This window comes from Synchytrium microbalum, assembly GCF_006535985.1.
Source record: "Synchytrium microbalum strain JEL517 chromosome Unknown SmJEL517_scf0039, whole genome shotgun sequence".
Taxonomy (NCBI): Eukaryota; Fungi; Chytridiomycota; class Chytridiomycetes; order Synchytriales; family Synchytriaceae; genus Synchytrium; species Synchytrium microbalum.
Genome location: NW_022158388.1, coordinates 121,743 through 136,366, shown reverse-complemented (window position 1 = coordinate 136,366; position 14,624 = coordinate 121,743). Strand labels below are relative to the sequence as shown.

Genomic DNA, 14,624 nt, shown 5'->3' with positions numbered 1-14,624 from the left:
TTGTTGTGGCATAGCTCCTCTGACAGTAGTAGCAAGTGAACCTGCACTTGAGCTTATAGATGTCGACACCTCGGACAGAGTAGGTAAACGTTCAGGCATAGCTTTGCGCAATGATTCAGGCAATGTGGGCAGCCATGATGTAGTTCCAGCCTGCGCTGAGACGGGCAAAGGCAATCCTTGTGCTGAATCCGATGCAGGCGAGCTAGCAACTATAGGCCTTGGCATAGGAGCAGCTCCGGCTACGACATTTGGTTATCAATAAAGTTTCGGTGGTTTGCATATGCAAAGGGCTCAAAACAGTTCGGGGAACGTGTAGCTTACGCATTTTAGGCAACCAGACGATACGAAGCTTGTGAATATCCTTCGGCCTCCTGTAACTTTCCTAAAGCGAACGGTGTGTTTTACAGTTCTAAAGGTTTGTTCCAAAATAGATGGCTGCTGTAGACTTACGGACGCTTCAAAGGAGCTTGCGGATTTTGATCAAAAAGAGACGAAACGCGCTGTAAGCCTTCAAATTTGACGCTCATCCAAACGATCTGAACTTCCTCCAGTTTCTAGATGTTTTAAAATTTTCTCAAGTTGTGACAGTACTTTCAACAATGAAGTTATTTATTCAATCGGTTGGAAGGAGGATCCCATGGAGAGGCAGTCAGCGGCAACGATTCTCTTCCTCTGGATCAACTGCTACCAAGTCATCTAGGTTGAAATCTGGAGTTTTCATTGCTGGAGCTGGTATTTTGGGAATATATTCGTTCAACGAACCACAATTCTCGCTCGCGACGCGGAGGACCGCTAGATCGGCATATTGCGTGGGCTCCATCGCATTTGACTACAAGACTTCATTGTCTGAAGGTATGCGTCTGTCGACGTGTGGTTTGGAATTTGCCCGTTTTGAGACGTATACATCACAAGGAGAAACTTACACTACATGGCAGGTCCTGAAAAGATTGGTCCTCAGGAATACGACAAACGCAAATCTGAAGCTCATCAGCGTTCAGCTGAAAAGTTACTGGAGCTGTGTAGAACTAATGGTGGAATCTTTGTGAAATTGGGCCAGGTACGCGTCTTTCATTGGGTTCTTCTTCCATTTTCATCGATCATCCTTTCTGATGCCTTCTCCTTGTGCTCCTTTAGCACATTGCTGCAATGGTGTACTTGCTTCCCATTGAGTACACGTCGACGTTAAGACCTTTGTGGGATAAATGCCAAGAAACACCACTATCTGAAATCGAAAAGCTCTTCCAAACAGATGCTGGAAATACCATCAGCGAAATGTTTGCCAGCTTTGATCCGAAACCTATTGGAGTCGCTTCTATAGCACAAGTCCACAAAGCTGTGCTAAAGACTGGTCAAGTCGTGGCCGTTAAGATCCAGCATCCGGTGCTAGATGAGCACGTTAAAGTCGATACCCAAACCGTGACTCTGATGGTCAGATTCATCAAGCGCGTGTTTCCCGACTTTGAATTTGGCTGGTTGGCTGATGAACTTAGAGAGTCGTTGCCGTTAGAACTTGATTTCCGCTGTGAAGCCAAAAATGCTGAAAAAGTACGCAGCAACTTTAAAGATCATGCTGTCTTGCAAATTCCAAAGGTCTATGATGCTCGCCGACGTATTTTGATTATGGAATGTACGTGATGGTTTGTTGATGTCTCAATCCAATTCTCTGTGAATCTTCGGTTAATCTTTAATCTGACGCTCTTATCATAGATATCGATGGCGCCAACGTCGATGAGGTGTCTTACATAAAGAAGCACGACATCAATACCCGGGCAGTGTCAACAGAGCTGAATAAAATCTTTTCTGAGATGATCTTTCTACATGGTACGATTCTACTATCATCTCGCCCTTCCATTCCCTAACCTTTCAGCACAATTCTAGGATTTGTACACTGTGACCCACATACGGCCAACGTCTTTATCAGGAGTCGTCCCAAACCATCGATCTGGACAAGATTTTGGAGTCATGTATTCAACAGGCCTCATATAAATCCATACAATTTTGAATTGGTGCTCCTCGATCATGGTTTATATCGAACACTTGAGCGTTCGTTTAGGCTGGCTTATGCAAGGTACGCTACAAGTTTTTTGCTCGAGGCTTCCCAGAGTAACGAGATGTCTTTCCTTATTGTTATAGACTGTGGGATGCTCTGATTCGATCTGACGAACGAGGCATTGCAGACGCATCTCATGAGCTCTTTATGAGTGATTTGAGATTGCGAGGACGCCAAGATGGTATCGATCGCCATCGTCTTTTCGCTAGCATGTTGACTGGGCGTAGTTGGGAAGCCTTGTCGTCCGAAGGCGGCATGAGTAAGCTGAGAACGGCCGATGAAATGGGTGTGATTAGGAGCAAGGCAGTTCAAGGTGAGATTTCTTCTTGCAATTGTGACTATGCGTATTCGGCCCACCTGCGGCCTGCCAGTATCCTGATCTCCATTGTTGGATAGGCCCATTCTTCACTGCTATAGCTGAAATTCTTGCACAAGTTCCACGTGAACTTCTTCTGCTTTTGAAGACGGCAGATTTGCTGCGAAGTGTTGACGAAAGTTTAGGACTCGCTGGCAAGGACCAGGACCACATGGTCAGGATGGTAGCAGTCATGGGCACATATACCTCAAGAGCACTCTATGAGGACGAAATGGCATCGTTGTCACTGACACGCACATTTGTTTCACCATTGTATTTCGATTTCAGGTTTTGGGGGATATGGGCTCGTTACATGAGTGCCATTGGTCGCCTATATCTAGTAAGGGTATATTTATTCCAAAAACGGGTTGGAAACATTCTATTCAAGAATTAGACTGTGACAGAGTTCGGAAAGTTTTGACAGCTTGAGTAATAACGCCATATGTACAGCCATTTAGAGTATAGACAATAGATCCTCACATAGTTTATTATGTGTTTTTGCATTGATGTTTTGGTTGTTGGTTTTTCCGGGCGGGCGCAACTGGTCATCAACTCCGTTTGCACAAACAAAGAAATTAAAACATTTGACGGCTGATGACAGGTCGATTCATGCAAAGGGAGAATTCTTCGCATATTTGAGTTGGATTGAGTCAGTAGTGCCTCCGTCAAAGCATATAATTTGATCCTCTGTAGTCTCTTATTGCAGCATTTTCTTATTTATTTTCAAACCAAGAACGACACTTTGCTCCCAGAAAATGGAAGCTCATACTGCCCAGAACAAGCGCCGAAGGAAGCAATCAAGCCCAGTACAGGTATGCTCAGCCGCAGAAGTGTCAAGATCTATCGCAACTGTACCTGCTTTCTTCCTCAACATGAAAAACATTTCCTTACCCTCTTTCCCTCACGAAAATGATGACTAGACGGTAGAACGACTCAGACGGAGATTGGAACTAGCTCATTATCGAGTGCATAATGGATTCGACAAGATGACATTCCCACAAGTCCAAGTCATGTTTCAGCGATCAGAAGACATTCGAAAGTCATTCCGAAAACACTATTTGAATCCAGACACCTTGAGTGCCGAAGTCAGAAGAAGGAGCAGGCAGAGAACCGTATCGGATATGAGAGGTGAACTGGATAGGCTGGAATCAAGTAAACTAGCTCACAACGCATTGCACCCTGATGATGACTGGGACTCGGTACTCACTCATAACGGTAGTAATCATCTCAAGAGTCCAGGCTCAACAAACCTTGATAGACATAGTAGTCATGTACATGCTAGTAGCAGTAGTATCAGTAGTATATCGTTGCCAACCAGTACGACAACCAGTCAGCAGGCAACTCCAACCTTATCTGGTGTCCCGTTATCCGACGATACAGTAGAAGATACCAAGCCCGACAATGGTAATCCTAATAATGTTGCTGTCTCGTCTAATACCGCATCTGCTATTAATAATACCACAACAGCACTAAGAACCGATGACATCGCACCAGCAGCTGAAACCATGAATCATCCAACCAATCCAAACCCCATAATACCCATCAAACCAACAAATATAGCAACTTCATTCGCTAGCTCACAGGTATGGAAGTTGCCAGGACCCAAACTTGAATCTCCACAAAAACTCTTGCCGGGTGTCTTGCTTGGCCAACCACCAGCTCCTCCGCCGCCTCTACTACACCCTTTTGGATTTAATGGTCCATTCAATCCACGAGCATATCCACCACCACAGTCTAATGGACATCCTTATATGCATAACTCGAATCACCATGACGACGTGTCTGAACTCATGAATACGTATATCCGAGGGGAACAACTTGAGCCTTCGGCCATGGATTATGCGATAAATAACAATAGTAACAGTAATAATGCCATGCAAATGAATGGGGGCCCCAAACCAAACAATTTAAGACCAGGAGCAGCTAATAATACTCTTCCAATCAATCCATTCGGTGGTCTTCCAGCAGTAACCAATCAAGCGGATCTAGCTGCTGCCTTTTCATACTTTTTATCTTCGGGGTACTTGCCATCACAGTTTGTTAATACTAGTAGTAATAGTAACAGTAATGCTGCTGCTGCACCGGTAGTAGTTGTGAATGACGGTGGTAGTAGTAATAATGTGGTGGTTGAGTCGAAAAGCAATGCCTCGCAGGCTGAGACAACTGCTTGAACATACGGGAAAGGCAAACCAGTAACCAACTCTTATCTATATATATCCTAAAGTTTATCTCAGATATGCATATATTTCTATTTTAGGGTTGTAAAATATGCAAAACACAACAGGCATCTCTTGTATAGTAGTGGTATATATCGTCGTAAACTTAATAAAACAAAAGTCTGAGCCAATAATTGAACTGGTTACTACTACTAATGATGAATATGAAGGTCTATGCATGTTGATGATCTATGTACCATGTGATGTCGTCTAGGTACACAAGTTGTTTTTGGATGAGTACTTTGAACGAGAGAAACACACAAGTCTGCAAGCTATCTCTCACCTTCACACCCAGGATAGTACGGCGTTTCAGCACTTGAGAGTATGATATAATTTCTGAAATCGTTGGGCGATAACATCACCAACCCATCCTTTTCTCTGAGTATGTATCCACCACCTCCTACTCGCGGCACATATACAAAGTTGGAGTCTCTGCTGTCTGGTTGATCACCAGCTCTATTCGCGTCAATCCTCAAGATAATCCAAATGTTTGGTTAGGTGTTTCAAGATTATGGATCAAATGTTGTGTGGGTTTTACTTACAATGGCACATCATACATAATCGAATCAGCAACCAAACCTTGCGCACTTGCTGTCGAATACACCCATGGATGTGCAACCTTCTCAGTTGTATTCGCATCAAAAGCACCTATACTCCAGTTTCCATCACAGTCCCGAATATATGGATTCGCCAGTCTCAACTGGAACCCAAAGTACCCGTTGTTTGCCATTGCCAAGTATACGTGGGAAGGCAGAGTAGACTTCCAGGGTTCAGCATTTATGTCGTATGTGCAGTTCGGAATCAGCTGGATTGTGAAGTACACGTATGGGTTCCATACTGTTTTGCCGTCTACACGACTTATCGGCGTGCCGCTTTGCGCGATGGAGGCTGTGATGCTGTCGTGGGTTCGAAGACCAATCACGTCGCCTGAGCACACAGAGTCTGATGATGGCATGTTGAAGCAGCCATTGTTGGTGGATGGTGGTGGGACTACAGAACTTGTTGGTGTTGGCGAAGTGACGACTGGAGACGGAACCACAGGAGATGGCATTATGGAGGCTGCTATAGATGGCATGGCTGATGGTGTTGGACTTGGTGGTACCTATATATGGAACCGTACGCTAAGCTTTTTTTGGTTATGACAAAATGAACATATTTTGCATTGATCTCATACCGAAGTAGCTATTGAAGCGACAGAAGATAGATCTATGGTCGGCAGAATCGAGGGAGTAGGAGATGGTACTATGCTAGGCAGAATCGATTCCATGGGAGATGGTGCTATGCTCGGCAGAATCGAAGCATCTGGCTGAAAAAGGAAGACAAACCCGGGCGATGAGATAAATTTCAAACAAGCACTACATTCAAACCACATTCAGCTCACCGATGGAGCTATGCTATGTTCAATGGATGCCACTACTGATGGCTCGATCTAAAAACCAAGACGATAGTGAGCAAATGAGAGTGCAAGCAACTTGCACACCTTCCACCTCTCAAAGCAAATGAATTGAAACGTACCGATGGAGTTGCACTTGGTGCGTGAGACTGGGGTGGTGGTGATGGGTCAGCGCCTGCTTTTGGAGAGGGATTCGGGGCCGGAGTGTGTTTAGTTCCACCATGTGGTAGCAGTCCCTTAACTGCACTAGTAATAGGGGTACCAACGTCTCCCAAGCCGCTATGTCCCCCACAATAGGCAGAGTTGACGCATAAGGCGAGTAAGAGTATGGTGAGTATTTGCTTTCGAGGCATTTTTGGTTGATACACGGGATATGGAAGTGGTGCTTGAATGGGTTCCAAAAGGTTGGAATGTATGGTGACAAGGTGTTTTGGAAATCAAAACTGATTTTGGTGTCTACACTCCTACACACTTTCTGTCCACACACTGCACAATTTTCAGTTTGCACTTTCACTGCACACCTCTACCTTGCAACCACGTAGAAATGAAGGCACTCTTGCACTGAGCCTCCAAGCTGCCTTATCGCTCCCGTTTTAAAGGCAAAAAAATGGGTTGGTTTTATATCTTCTATCCGACTTAAAATCCAACACATGACACAAGGTCAGGATCAACTACCTAACCAATATAGGTAGCGTGTGACTCAAAGACGTCATTCATGATTGTAGACACCAAAATGTAACAGTCTGGCAAAGGTGGAACAACGAAGTCACACTTCACCACTGGTCTGACTACACACTGAGTTCAATCGTTCTCTAGAATCCAAGAGCCTCAAACTGACATTGTTCAACATGATTTGGATCCAGTGTGTAGAAGTAACTTGAGCCAAATTAAAAATTCAACGTCATCACAAAACACTGCAACAAGATGAAACCCGTTCTCATTGGACTGCCCTCTTCAAAATTCAGCTATATTGTCAAACAATGTCTATCTTGGTTGGCTTACTAATAGTTGCTCTAGCATTCGTTGACCTATAAAGAAACACTGTCAGTAGTTGACCAAAAAACACTCAGCAAGAGCAAACTATATGGAGTTTAAATCTCAGTATTGCTTACTGTTCACTAGAGACAACAGCAGACACATTATAGGTATACGCAGGGCCATGAGGAAGTTGACGAGATATAGTCCATGTAACATCAAACTGTAGCTCCATTCTCGTAACAAAGAGGGACGCAGTTACATAACTCCTGCCCGGTATTCTGACGTTAAGTTTGACGGAATGTTTTTGGGTATCACTTTCATCTAAAATACGACAACAATTATATTAGTAAAGAGCAAGATTTTTTTTTGCAAGCCATCCTTCAAAGATTCTTTCGTCAACTCACGAGTTCCACGTGCAACTTCAAAAGACTGTTCCTCTTTAGTGGCTATATATCCAGACTCAAAGATCAGGACTGGGATTTTCGTTCTCAGTTTTACTTCTTCTGTAAGTGTGTGACCAGTTCTTTTGATTGTTGATGTCTTTCGTTTAAATGATCCAGAAATTTCGCTTGAGACGAAATGTGCGTATGTGTCATGATTTGTGATGAGCACTATAATGCAAAAGGAAGAATAAGCTACGTTTAGTTGAACAAATAGCAAGTTGAGCAATCTTACTGTCATTCAGCCACATCTCAGACGTCGACATGCTTTCAATAGCCTTTGCGGTACTTTTGGGTATGAAGAATTCTTGGTTATCAAATATCTCTTGATGATTCCAAGTCAAGGGCTTACCCTACAGTGACATTCAACACTCTATCAAATGGAGATCCACTGATTTTCATCTTCCAAGAAGTCTGTAATTCACATCCAGGAAAACGAGTAGGATTGCCTACCATCAAAAGTTCAGCGTCATGCTGCCTACGCCGATCGGTCGGAAACGCTGTATACCTGGAGAATCAAAGTAGAGCCTAAAAAAAGACGGTAACGTTATATCAGCGTACGATAGTCGAAAGCCAGAATCATTATCATGACATACCAATCCGATTTAGGACGCCCAGACCACAGCACAGTACCACTTTCACTCAAGATGTACCCTCCACCAGCATGAATACCAGTTCTAACCCAGATAAATGTCGAGTCAGAAGGAGGATAAAGGCCAGCACGTTGATTTCCATGCACTCTAGTTTGTAAGAGATTGAACATGTGAGGACAAAAAGAGCTTGAAATAAGTCAAAAATACTTACTCGGGCGTTTTGTAGTTGGGTCCCTTCTTGCCAGCCGAGACCTAACGTGGTAATATTAGTATCTGCAGCAGTAGAAAACCCAAATTGGCGTATACTTGTCCAGTTGACTGAAGCCACAGCCCATCGGTAGACTGCAACTGAAAATTAAAATAACCGTAACTGTTCATTGCGTCCAAAATCCACGAAGGAAGAGTATTCCATGGCAGCTGCATAGTATCATATTGTGTAGAATTCCATAGATAGATCGTAAAGCGGGAATTCTCGTCGTGTGAGCCAAGAATACGTTGTTTGGCATCTAAGTTTCAAAACATGTTGATGTCAATATTCTTTCAGCAGTTTGAGATCAAGGGCATTAGCAAACTAGAGCTTACGAGTATGAGGCAAGAGGATATTCACAAGGCCGTTTTTGCCAGTAGTTCTGAATGAAACAAGGTCTCCACAGCATATCAAATTCGTGTGTTCGTCATATTCGACGCAAGAGAGTGTTTCATTTTCATTGATCCATGGTGGAGGCCCTTGGTGCTCTGATATGACTGCTTGCGCATTGTCTATGTTTTCTGTCTGCTTCTTGCCTCCAGCAAATATATCGGGAATGAAAAACACAGCCAGTATTATAGCTATCAGCAGGATCTGAAGATGAATATGCATTCTGACAGCCGCAATCGTTCAATCTGGAGATTCTTCGTGTCTGCAATTTCGACAACGACTGTACAAAACAGTTGAATGATGTGACTCGTTTTGACAGGCGTGACAGGTTTCAGCTTGATGAGTTTTATATTATTTACACATGAGTAAAAAGCAACGAACAATTCGTTCCTCCAAATCCAAACGAGTTATTCAAAGCTGCCTTCACGCGTTTGCCTTGAGATGTAAGGTCTCTAGCTTGTAATGCGACATAATTTAGTGTAAATTCGTCATGCAAGTGATGTAGATTGAGGCTGGGAGGCAGCACATCCTAAAGCATGACGCTTTATTAGAAAGAAAATCTCTAGAGTCGCGATGATGGACACTTACATTATATATAGACAGGATGGTAAAAATAGCTTCAACGGCACCAGCAGCTCCCAACAAGTGTCCTGTAGCGCCCTTTGTTGACGATACAGCAACAGACTCTAGTGATGGTCCTTGAAATACGCTCTTGATGGCACGAGTTTCAGCCAAGTCGCCTATGGTGGTGGATTAAGTAAGGGTTTTTTTTGCATCAGATAAAACCACGTATTACATACCCAAATCTGTAGAAGTTGCATGAGCATTCACATAACCAACTTCATGCACTCCTACTCCAGCTTGTGCTAGAGCTCTACGCATAGCATTGGCAGCACCTCTCCCATCTTCGGTGGGTGCAGTGATATGATAAGCGTCACCACTAGCTCCATAACCCTTCAATTCTGCATAAACACGCGCTCCTCGTGCTTTGGCATGTTCTAGTTCTTCTAGAACTACAACTCCAGCTCCTTCTCCGATAACAAATCCATCTCTGTCACGATCAAATGGTCGAGATGCTTGTTCTGGTGTATCGTTGAATGCTGTTGATAGTGATCGTGCTCTGAATTGTAAAGAAATGGAGTTGAGTTTCATGTTTCTGGATGAGGTGTGCATTTTTTGGTAAGACTTGCCTGCAAAAGCCAGACATCGCAAACGGTGAAACGCTAGCTTCAGTTCCACCAGCCAACATGACATCAGCATCACCATGCTGTATGAATCGCGCTGCATCGCCAATTGAATGTGCGCCAGTAGCACAGGCTGTAGAGCACGAGTGATTTGGTCCCTGCAGTTTCATATTATAATGTCTTGGCCGTCACGTCTTTTGCTGCAACTTTGAGAATCGAGACGTACTTGTAAACCAAACCGCATACTGACATGTCCAGCAGCCAGATTTGTCAATATTTTCGGCACAAAGTATGGGTGAACTTTACGAAGTCCCTACAAAAGAAAGATGAGTGCTTTCAATTGGATTTCAGCGTGCAAGTGAGCGTACATACGTGTTCATGGTAAGCCAAAGCAGTATTATACACTTCATCTATACAGCCGATTCCAGATCCAATGCATACACCCTAAATTTTCGCATCCAACATCAGACATGACAACCAAATCGAAAAATCCAAACCCGTAGCTCACAGTCTGCATCCTTTCGTGATCAGTCTCGGGCTTCCATCCAGCATCTTCTAAAGCCTGCTGAGAAGCAGCGATCGCGTAATGTATGAATGGAGCAGTCTTCTTCTCCTCCTAAAAACTCCAATGTCAAAAACAGCGATCTCAAATGTTGCCGAATTGCATACAGACTTACTCCACGAGTCAACCAGTCTTCTACTCTCCATGTCCCGTCTTTAATACCCTGCGACGAACGCGGTACGAGTCCTGCTATCTGACTAGGCAAATCATCATAGCTTTTGTTTGTTGCGAGATGTGGTTTGTTGCGCAGAGATACGACGCCACAGTCACCTGCTAATAATCGAGACCATACGTATTTCGTGCCTACGCCTAGAGGACTGACTATCCCTAATCCCGTGACAACCACTCGTCGTAAGCCGGTCATTTATAGTGGGATTGGATTGTACGAAAATGAAGTTTTGATCGAGGATTTACGCGATGAGAAATTGTTGCGATCACCTTCAATTACCATCAATACCGGCTTTTAAAGCGTTTTTATACCATTACATCCCCTTAAACAACTAAAAACTGCAATAGAACGGTCTGATTTCGAGAAAGCGTCATATATTTGCCCATCTGAATCAGAAAACTAGTGGTGGTCCTATTGCTATACAACATTAATAACGAGAATTTGCGTGCGTTGCAGTTCCTATCTCGATCCAGCGAGACGTCGGACTTCATCGTCGATTTCGCTAGGTGTGGGGCTTGGTGACGAAGTAAATTGGGACTTGGGAATCACACATAAGAATGCTGTAATGAAAGGGGAGAAGTGGGTGAATATAAAGATAACGTTGAAATAGATGCTTCAACACCTCGTGAGCAACAAAGCAGGGTACTTACGGAACACACCCTCAGCACCAGTTCTAACCGATCGTCCGGCCGACCAACCATCGTCAAAGGTACTCTTAACGATTACCATGTCACCGACCTCTAGATCAATTTCGTCCGACATGGTAGCTTTATGCCTATACCTTGTTATGTATTCTATACCAACACCACCAGCCTCTGAGTAAACCTCATCGTCTCTACCGTCATTGGTCGATGCGGCATTCCATACTTGACCATCTCTTCTAGAGTTTGACCCCCATCCTTGCTCAACCTCTGAATCCGGTCTCCAGCGATTGGTATCACGGTTGTTACTACTACTAGTATTATTATACCGTAACGATGATAACCGTCTAGTCATGGTATCATCTCGACCTCCTCCTTGTTGCATAAATCCAGCTAGCCGTGGATCCGTCGATGATTGCAGCACGGGATTACCCATGCCGTTTTTATAGTATGCGCCTTGTGGCATCTGAGGCATCTTGCCCGAGTAATCATCGTCTGGGTCAGACATGATCATGCTATGCATGCCATCTATATTACGTTGGGGTACTTCACTTTCCCGGTCATGGTTTTTACGTGGTTTGGCACCAGCGAAAACAATGAATGATATAAGTGTCATTAGGATGACGAAGGAGACACCTGCTATTATACCGTATAATACTGCACCGGTTGGGCCAGTCGGACCAAACAGTGTTCCGCTGGTGCTATTCGTCCCAGTACCGATCGTCACATTAGACAGTGGCGAGCCATTTACTGAGGTGCCGTTCGCATAATAGAATGTTAGTGGTGGTGCTACCCATGACGTTGAGGCCGTGTCGAAAAAGTAGACTTGATCGTCATCTATTGTTTGATTTTGAGCCGGTGGTTGCAGCAATCCTCCGTACAACATAAACATGCTAGTGTTGGACCATTGATTTAAAGTATGAGAGTATCGTCCGGTAGGCGGTGTAGACAAGGAAGCATTGGTGCTAGCTAAAGCCTTCCAAGCAAAAGTAGTTAAATCCAAAGTCCAAAGGTCTGAGAAGACTTGTTGGGCAGTGTTGGTAATATACGGGTTGACACCACCATGCATGTATAGGTTGCCGTTAAATGATGTGCATGCCATATATGCACGGGCAGCTGGTCCGCCAGCTGTAGTGTGGTTTTGCCTGTTCGTATGAAAAATTGAGCGAGGGCGCAAAAATACTATAATAGGTAGGAAGTGACCATACCATGTAGAGGTAGTGGTATCAAAGGACCACACGTCGTTGTAGACACCGCCGTTATTTGACGATCCCATCACAATTACAAATCGAGTCGAGTTAACAGCTGCAGCACAATGACCAAGTCTGACTCCTGGGATTGTCGTAGAAGTCGTAGCATAGTTTGCATATGTACCATTAGCAGCTGGGTTTATGACGGACACAGTCGAGAATGCTCCTGATGGTGTTCCGCTGGGATTGATACCCCCTGTATATGAAATGATCCAGTTAGGTCCCAGTCGATGCTGCAGAGGCTTCTCCTTTTTCAGAGACACTCTAGCTTACCATGCATGAAGAAGCGACCACCAAGGTTCACCATAACTTGAAATGCGAGTGCATTGTTATTTGTTGCTCCAGTGAGAGGACCCAAAGTGGTCCACTTGGTGAAATCGTACACCGAGACCGTGGGAGTGTATGTAATGCCAGCTACTCCTTGAGCCTGTCCCCCATAACAATATACACCTGGAGTGGTGGCTTCCGGCGAGTATACACATGCTAACCCACCGTACAAAGCAGGAGTTGTTACAGGGTTGTTTGGGTAAATAGTTCCATTCCATAGGAGTATGGTATATGCCGAGTTCAATGAAGCTGTCCCAGCCGTGGCAACTGCAGATGAAATGTCTTAAAGCTGCATTCGATACAAAAAGAGATGTGATGCTAGCTGCGACATACGTGTGATCTTTCCACCAGAGACTAGAACTCCATTAGCCAGAGATACAGTCGAATGGGCAGAGATTCCTGGGCCTGGTATTCTTGCTTTTTCAACAGCGAACGCTAATGTGGCCAGGTTTGCCACAAGTAATATCCTCAATACGGCAAGAGACATGGTTGCAAAACTCTACAGCAACCTCAGGCAGTAGACCGAGGAAACTGCAGCAATTGCAATTCTTATGCTAGAAGACCTGGTAATGTTCGGGGTAGAAAGGAGTGGGCCAATTTTCGTTTCTCCTGCAGGGAAAGAGGCAAAGAGGTAAAGAGAACTTATCGGCGGTGTGGCCGTTTTGGAACTCGAAAACACAAGGCGAGACAAACATAGCAATGGAGGAGTACAATTGGGGATATTCACCATTTTCAAATTCACTTGTAAAGAATAATTCTCCTGGTGCGGCAAGTTATAATGAATATCGAATTTTTGTTGGTGACCGCAAATCATCGTCGAGGCCTAAGGCTCAACTACTAGAATGGTAGAAAGAACAATTATTATATATTTGACACCATTAATTGTATTGAATTAAAAGTTGTCAGAACGTGCAAGATCCCTTTGACTTGTACCACATTCGACACAACACACGGTTTTCCAAAAAGTATACAATTCATCCCATCGATCGCTGTTGACTGACGATACTCTCACAAACATGTTTGCTAAGGTGTCAGTATGTGGGTCTCCACTTCGCCGTGTCCAGTTCTCAGATTACGAGAAACTCGAGCAAAACATTCGGCACGCTTTTGAGCTTCCAGCCCAAACTCCCTTGACATTTGCATATGTCGACACCGATAATGATCGTGTAACATTTTCAACTCAAGCTGAATTGGCAGATATTGTTGCCGAACATGGTTACAAGCCTTTGAAAATTGAAGCAATTGTTGGACACAGTGTCTCGCCCATGGTAAATGTGATTTTCCCAACGAGCCTCGTACAAGGAGTATATTGCATATGCTTTGGAGGCTATTGAAGATGTTATTCTTTTCTCGTTTTAGGCTGCATCCAGATTGCAAATGGTTTCGAGCCATCTGCGTCACCCCACATCGTCGCAGCAACTTAGTGCTCCAGCACCTTCAGCAGCTAAGGGCGTAATGAAGGTAGTCTCGTTGCAAGATTTCCTTCATTTGAGATTCGGTCACTGATATGAACGTCATGTTAGTACGAGAATGTTATCGCCTCGCGTGTTGGCAAGGATGGACGTGTTGGTCTCGTCCAGCTCAATCGACCAGAAGCACTCAAGTAAGTGTAGCTCTGTCCATTCCCAGCTGACGCCATGTCAACTTTCTCTGACCAAAAATCCCCCTCACAACTTCAGTGCTCTTTCTTCACCTCACTGGCGAGACATTAATGCTGCTCTGTTGGCCTTCTCAGAGGACAATACCATTGGCGCAATCGTAGTGACCGGAAATGAACGTGCTTTCAGTGCTGGTGCTGATATCAAGCAAAACGTTTCTAGAACGTTTGG

At 44.3% G+C, this 14,624-nt stretch overlaps 3 protein-coding genes across 3 annotated transcripts; 2 read left to right on the top strand and 1 right to left on the bottom strand.

Moving 5' to 3' along the window:
* Positions 1-599: 599 nt before the first annotated feature.
* SmJEL517_g04969 (uncharacterized protein) lies at positions 600-2,799 on the top strand (the record flags this gene model as incomplete). The annotated part of the gene is made up of 7 exons (XM_031170897.1): positions 600-852; positions 936-1,057; positions 1,135-1,627; positions 1,708-1,821; positions 1,879-2,068; positions 2,134-2,363; positions 2,447-2,799. The coding sequence occupies 7 exons, from the start codon at positions 600-602 to the stop codon at positions 2,797-2,799; spliced, it is 1,755 nt and encodes a 584-aa protein (XP_031023147.1).
* Positions 2,800-3,160: 361 nt separating this feature from the next.
* SmJEL517_g04968 (uncharacterized protein) lies at positions 3,161-4,576 on the top strand (the record flags this gene model as incomplete). Its single annotated transcript, XM_031170896.1, has 2 exons — positions 3,161-3,217; positions 3,326-4,576. The coding sequence occupies 2 exons, from the start codon at positions 3,161-3,163 to the stop codon at positions 4,574-4,576; spliced, it is 1,308 nt and encodes a 435-aa protein (XP_031023146.1).
* A 2,411-nt stretch (positions 4,577-6,987) lies between these two features.
* Positions 6,988-10,772, bottom strand: SmJEL517_g04967 (uncharacterized protein; the record flags this gene model as incomplete). Its single annotated transcript, XM_031170895.1, has 18 exons — positions 6,988-7,042; positions 7,127-7,313; positions 7,397-7,603; positions 7,668-7,720; positions 7,785-7,881; positions 7,941-7,960; positions 8,029-8,172; positions 8,237-8,277; positions 8,332-8,531; positions 8,608-8,853; positions 9,044-9,191; positions 9,251-9,402; positions 9,463-9,782; positions 9,877-10,004; positions 10,073-10,159; positions 10,219-10,290; positions 10,355-10,462; positions 10,524-10,772. 18 exons carry the CDS (start codon positions 10,770-10,772, stop codon positions 6,988-6,990), a joined length of 2,514 nt encoding a protein of 837 aa, XP_031023141.1.
* Between the last annotated feature and the right edge of the window lie 3,852 nt (positions 10,773-14,624).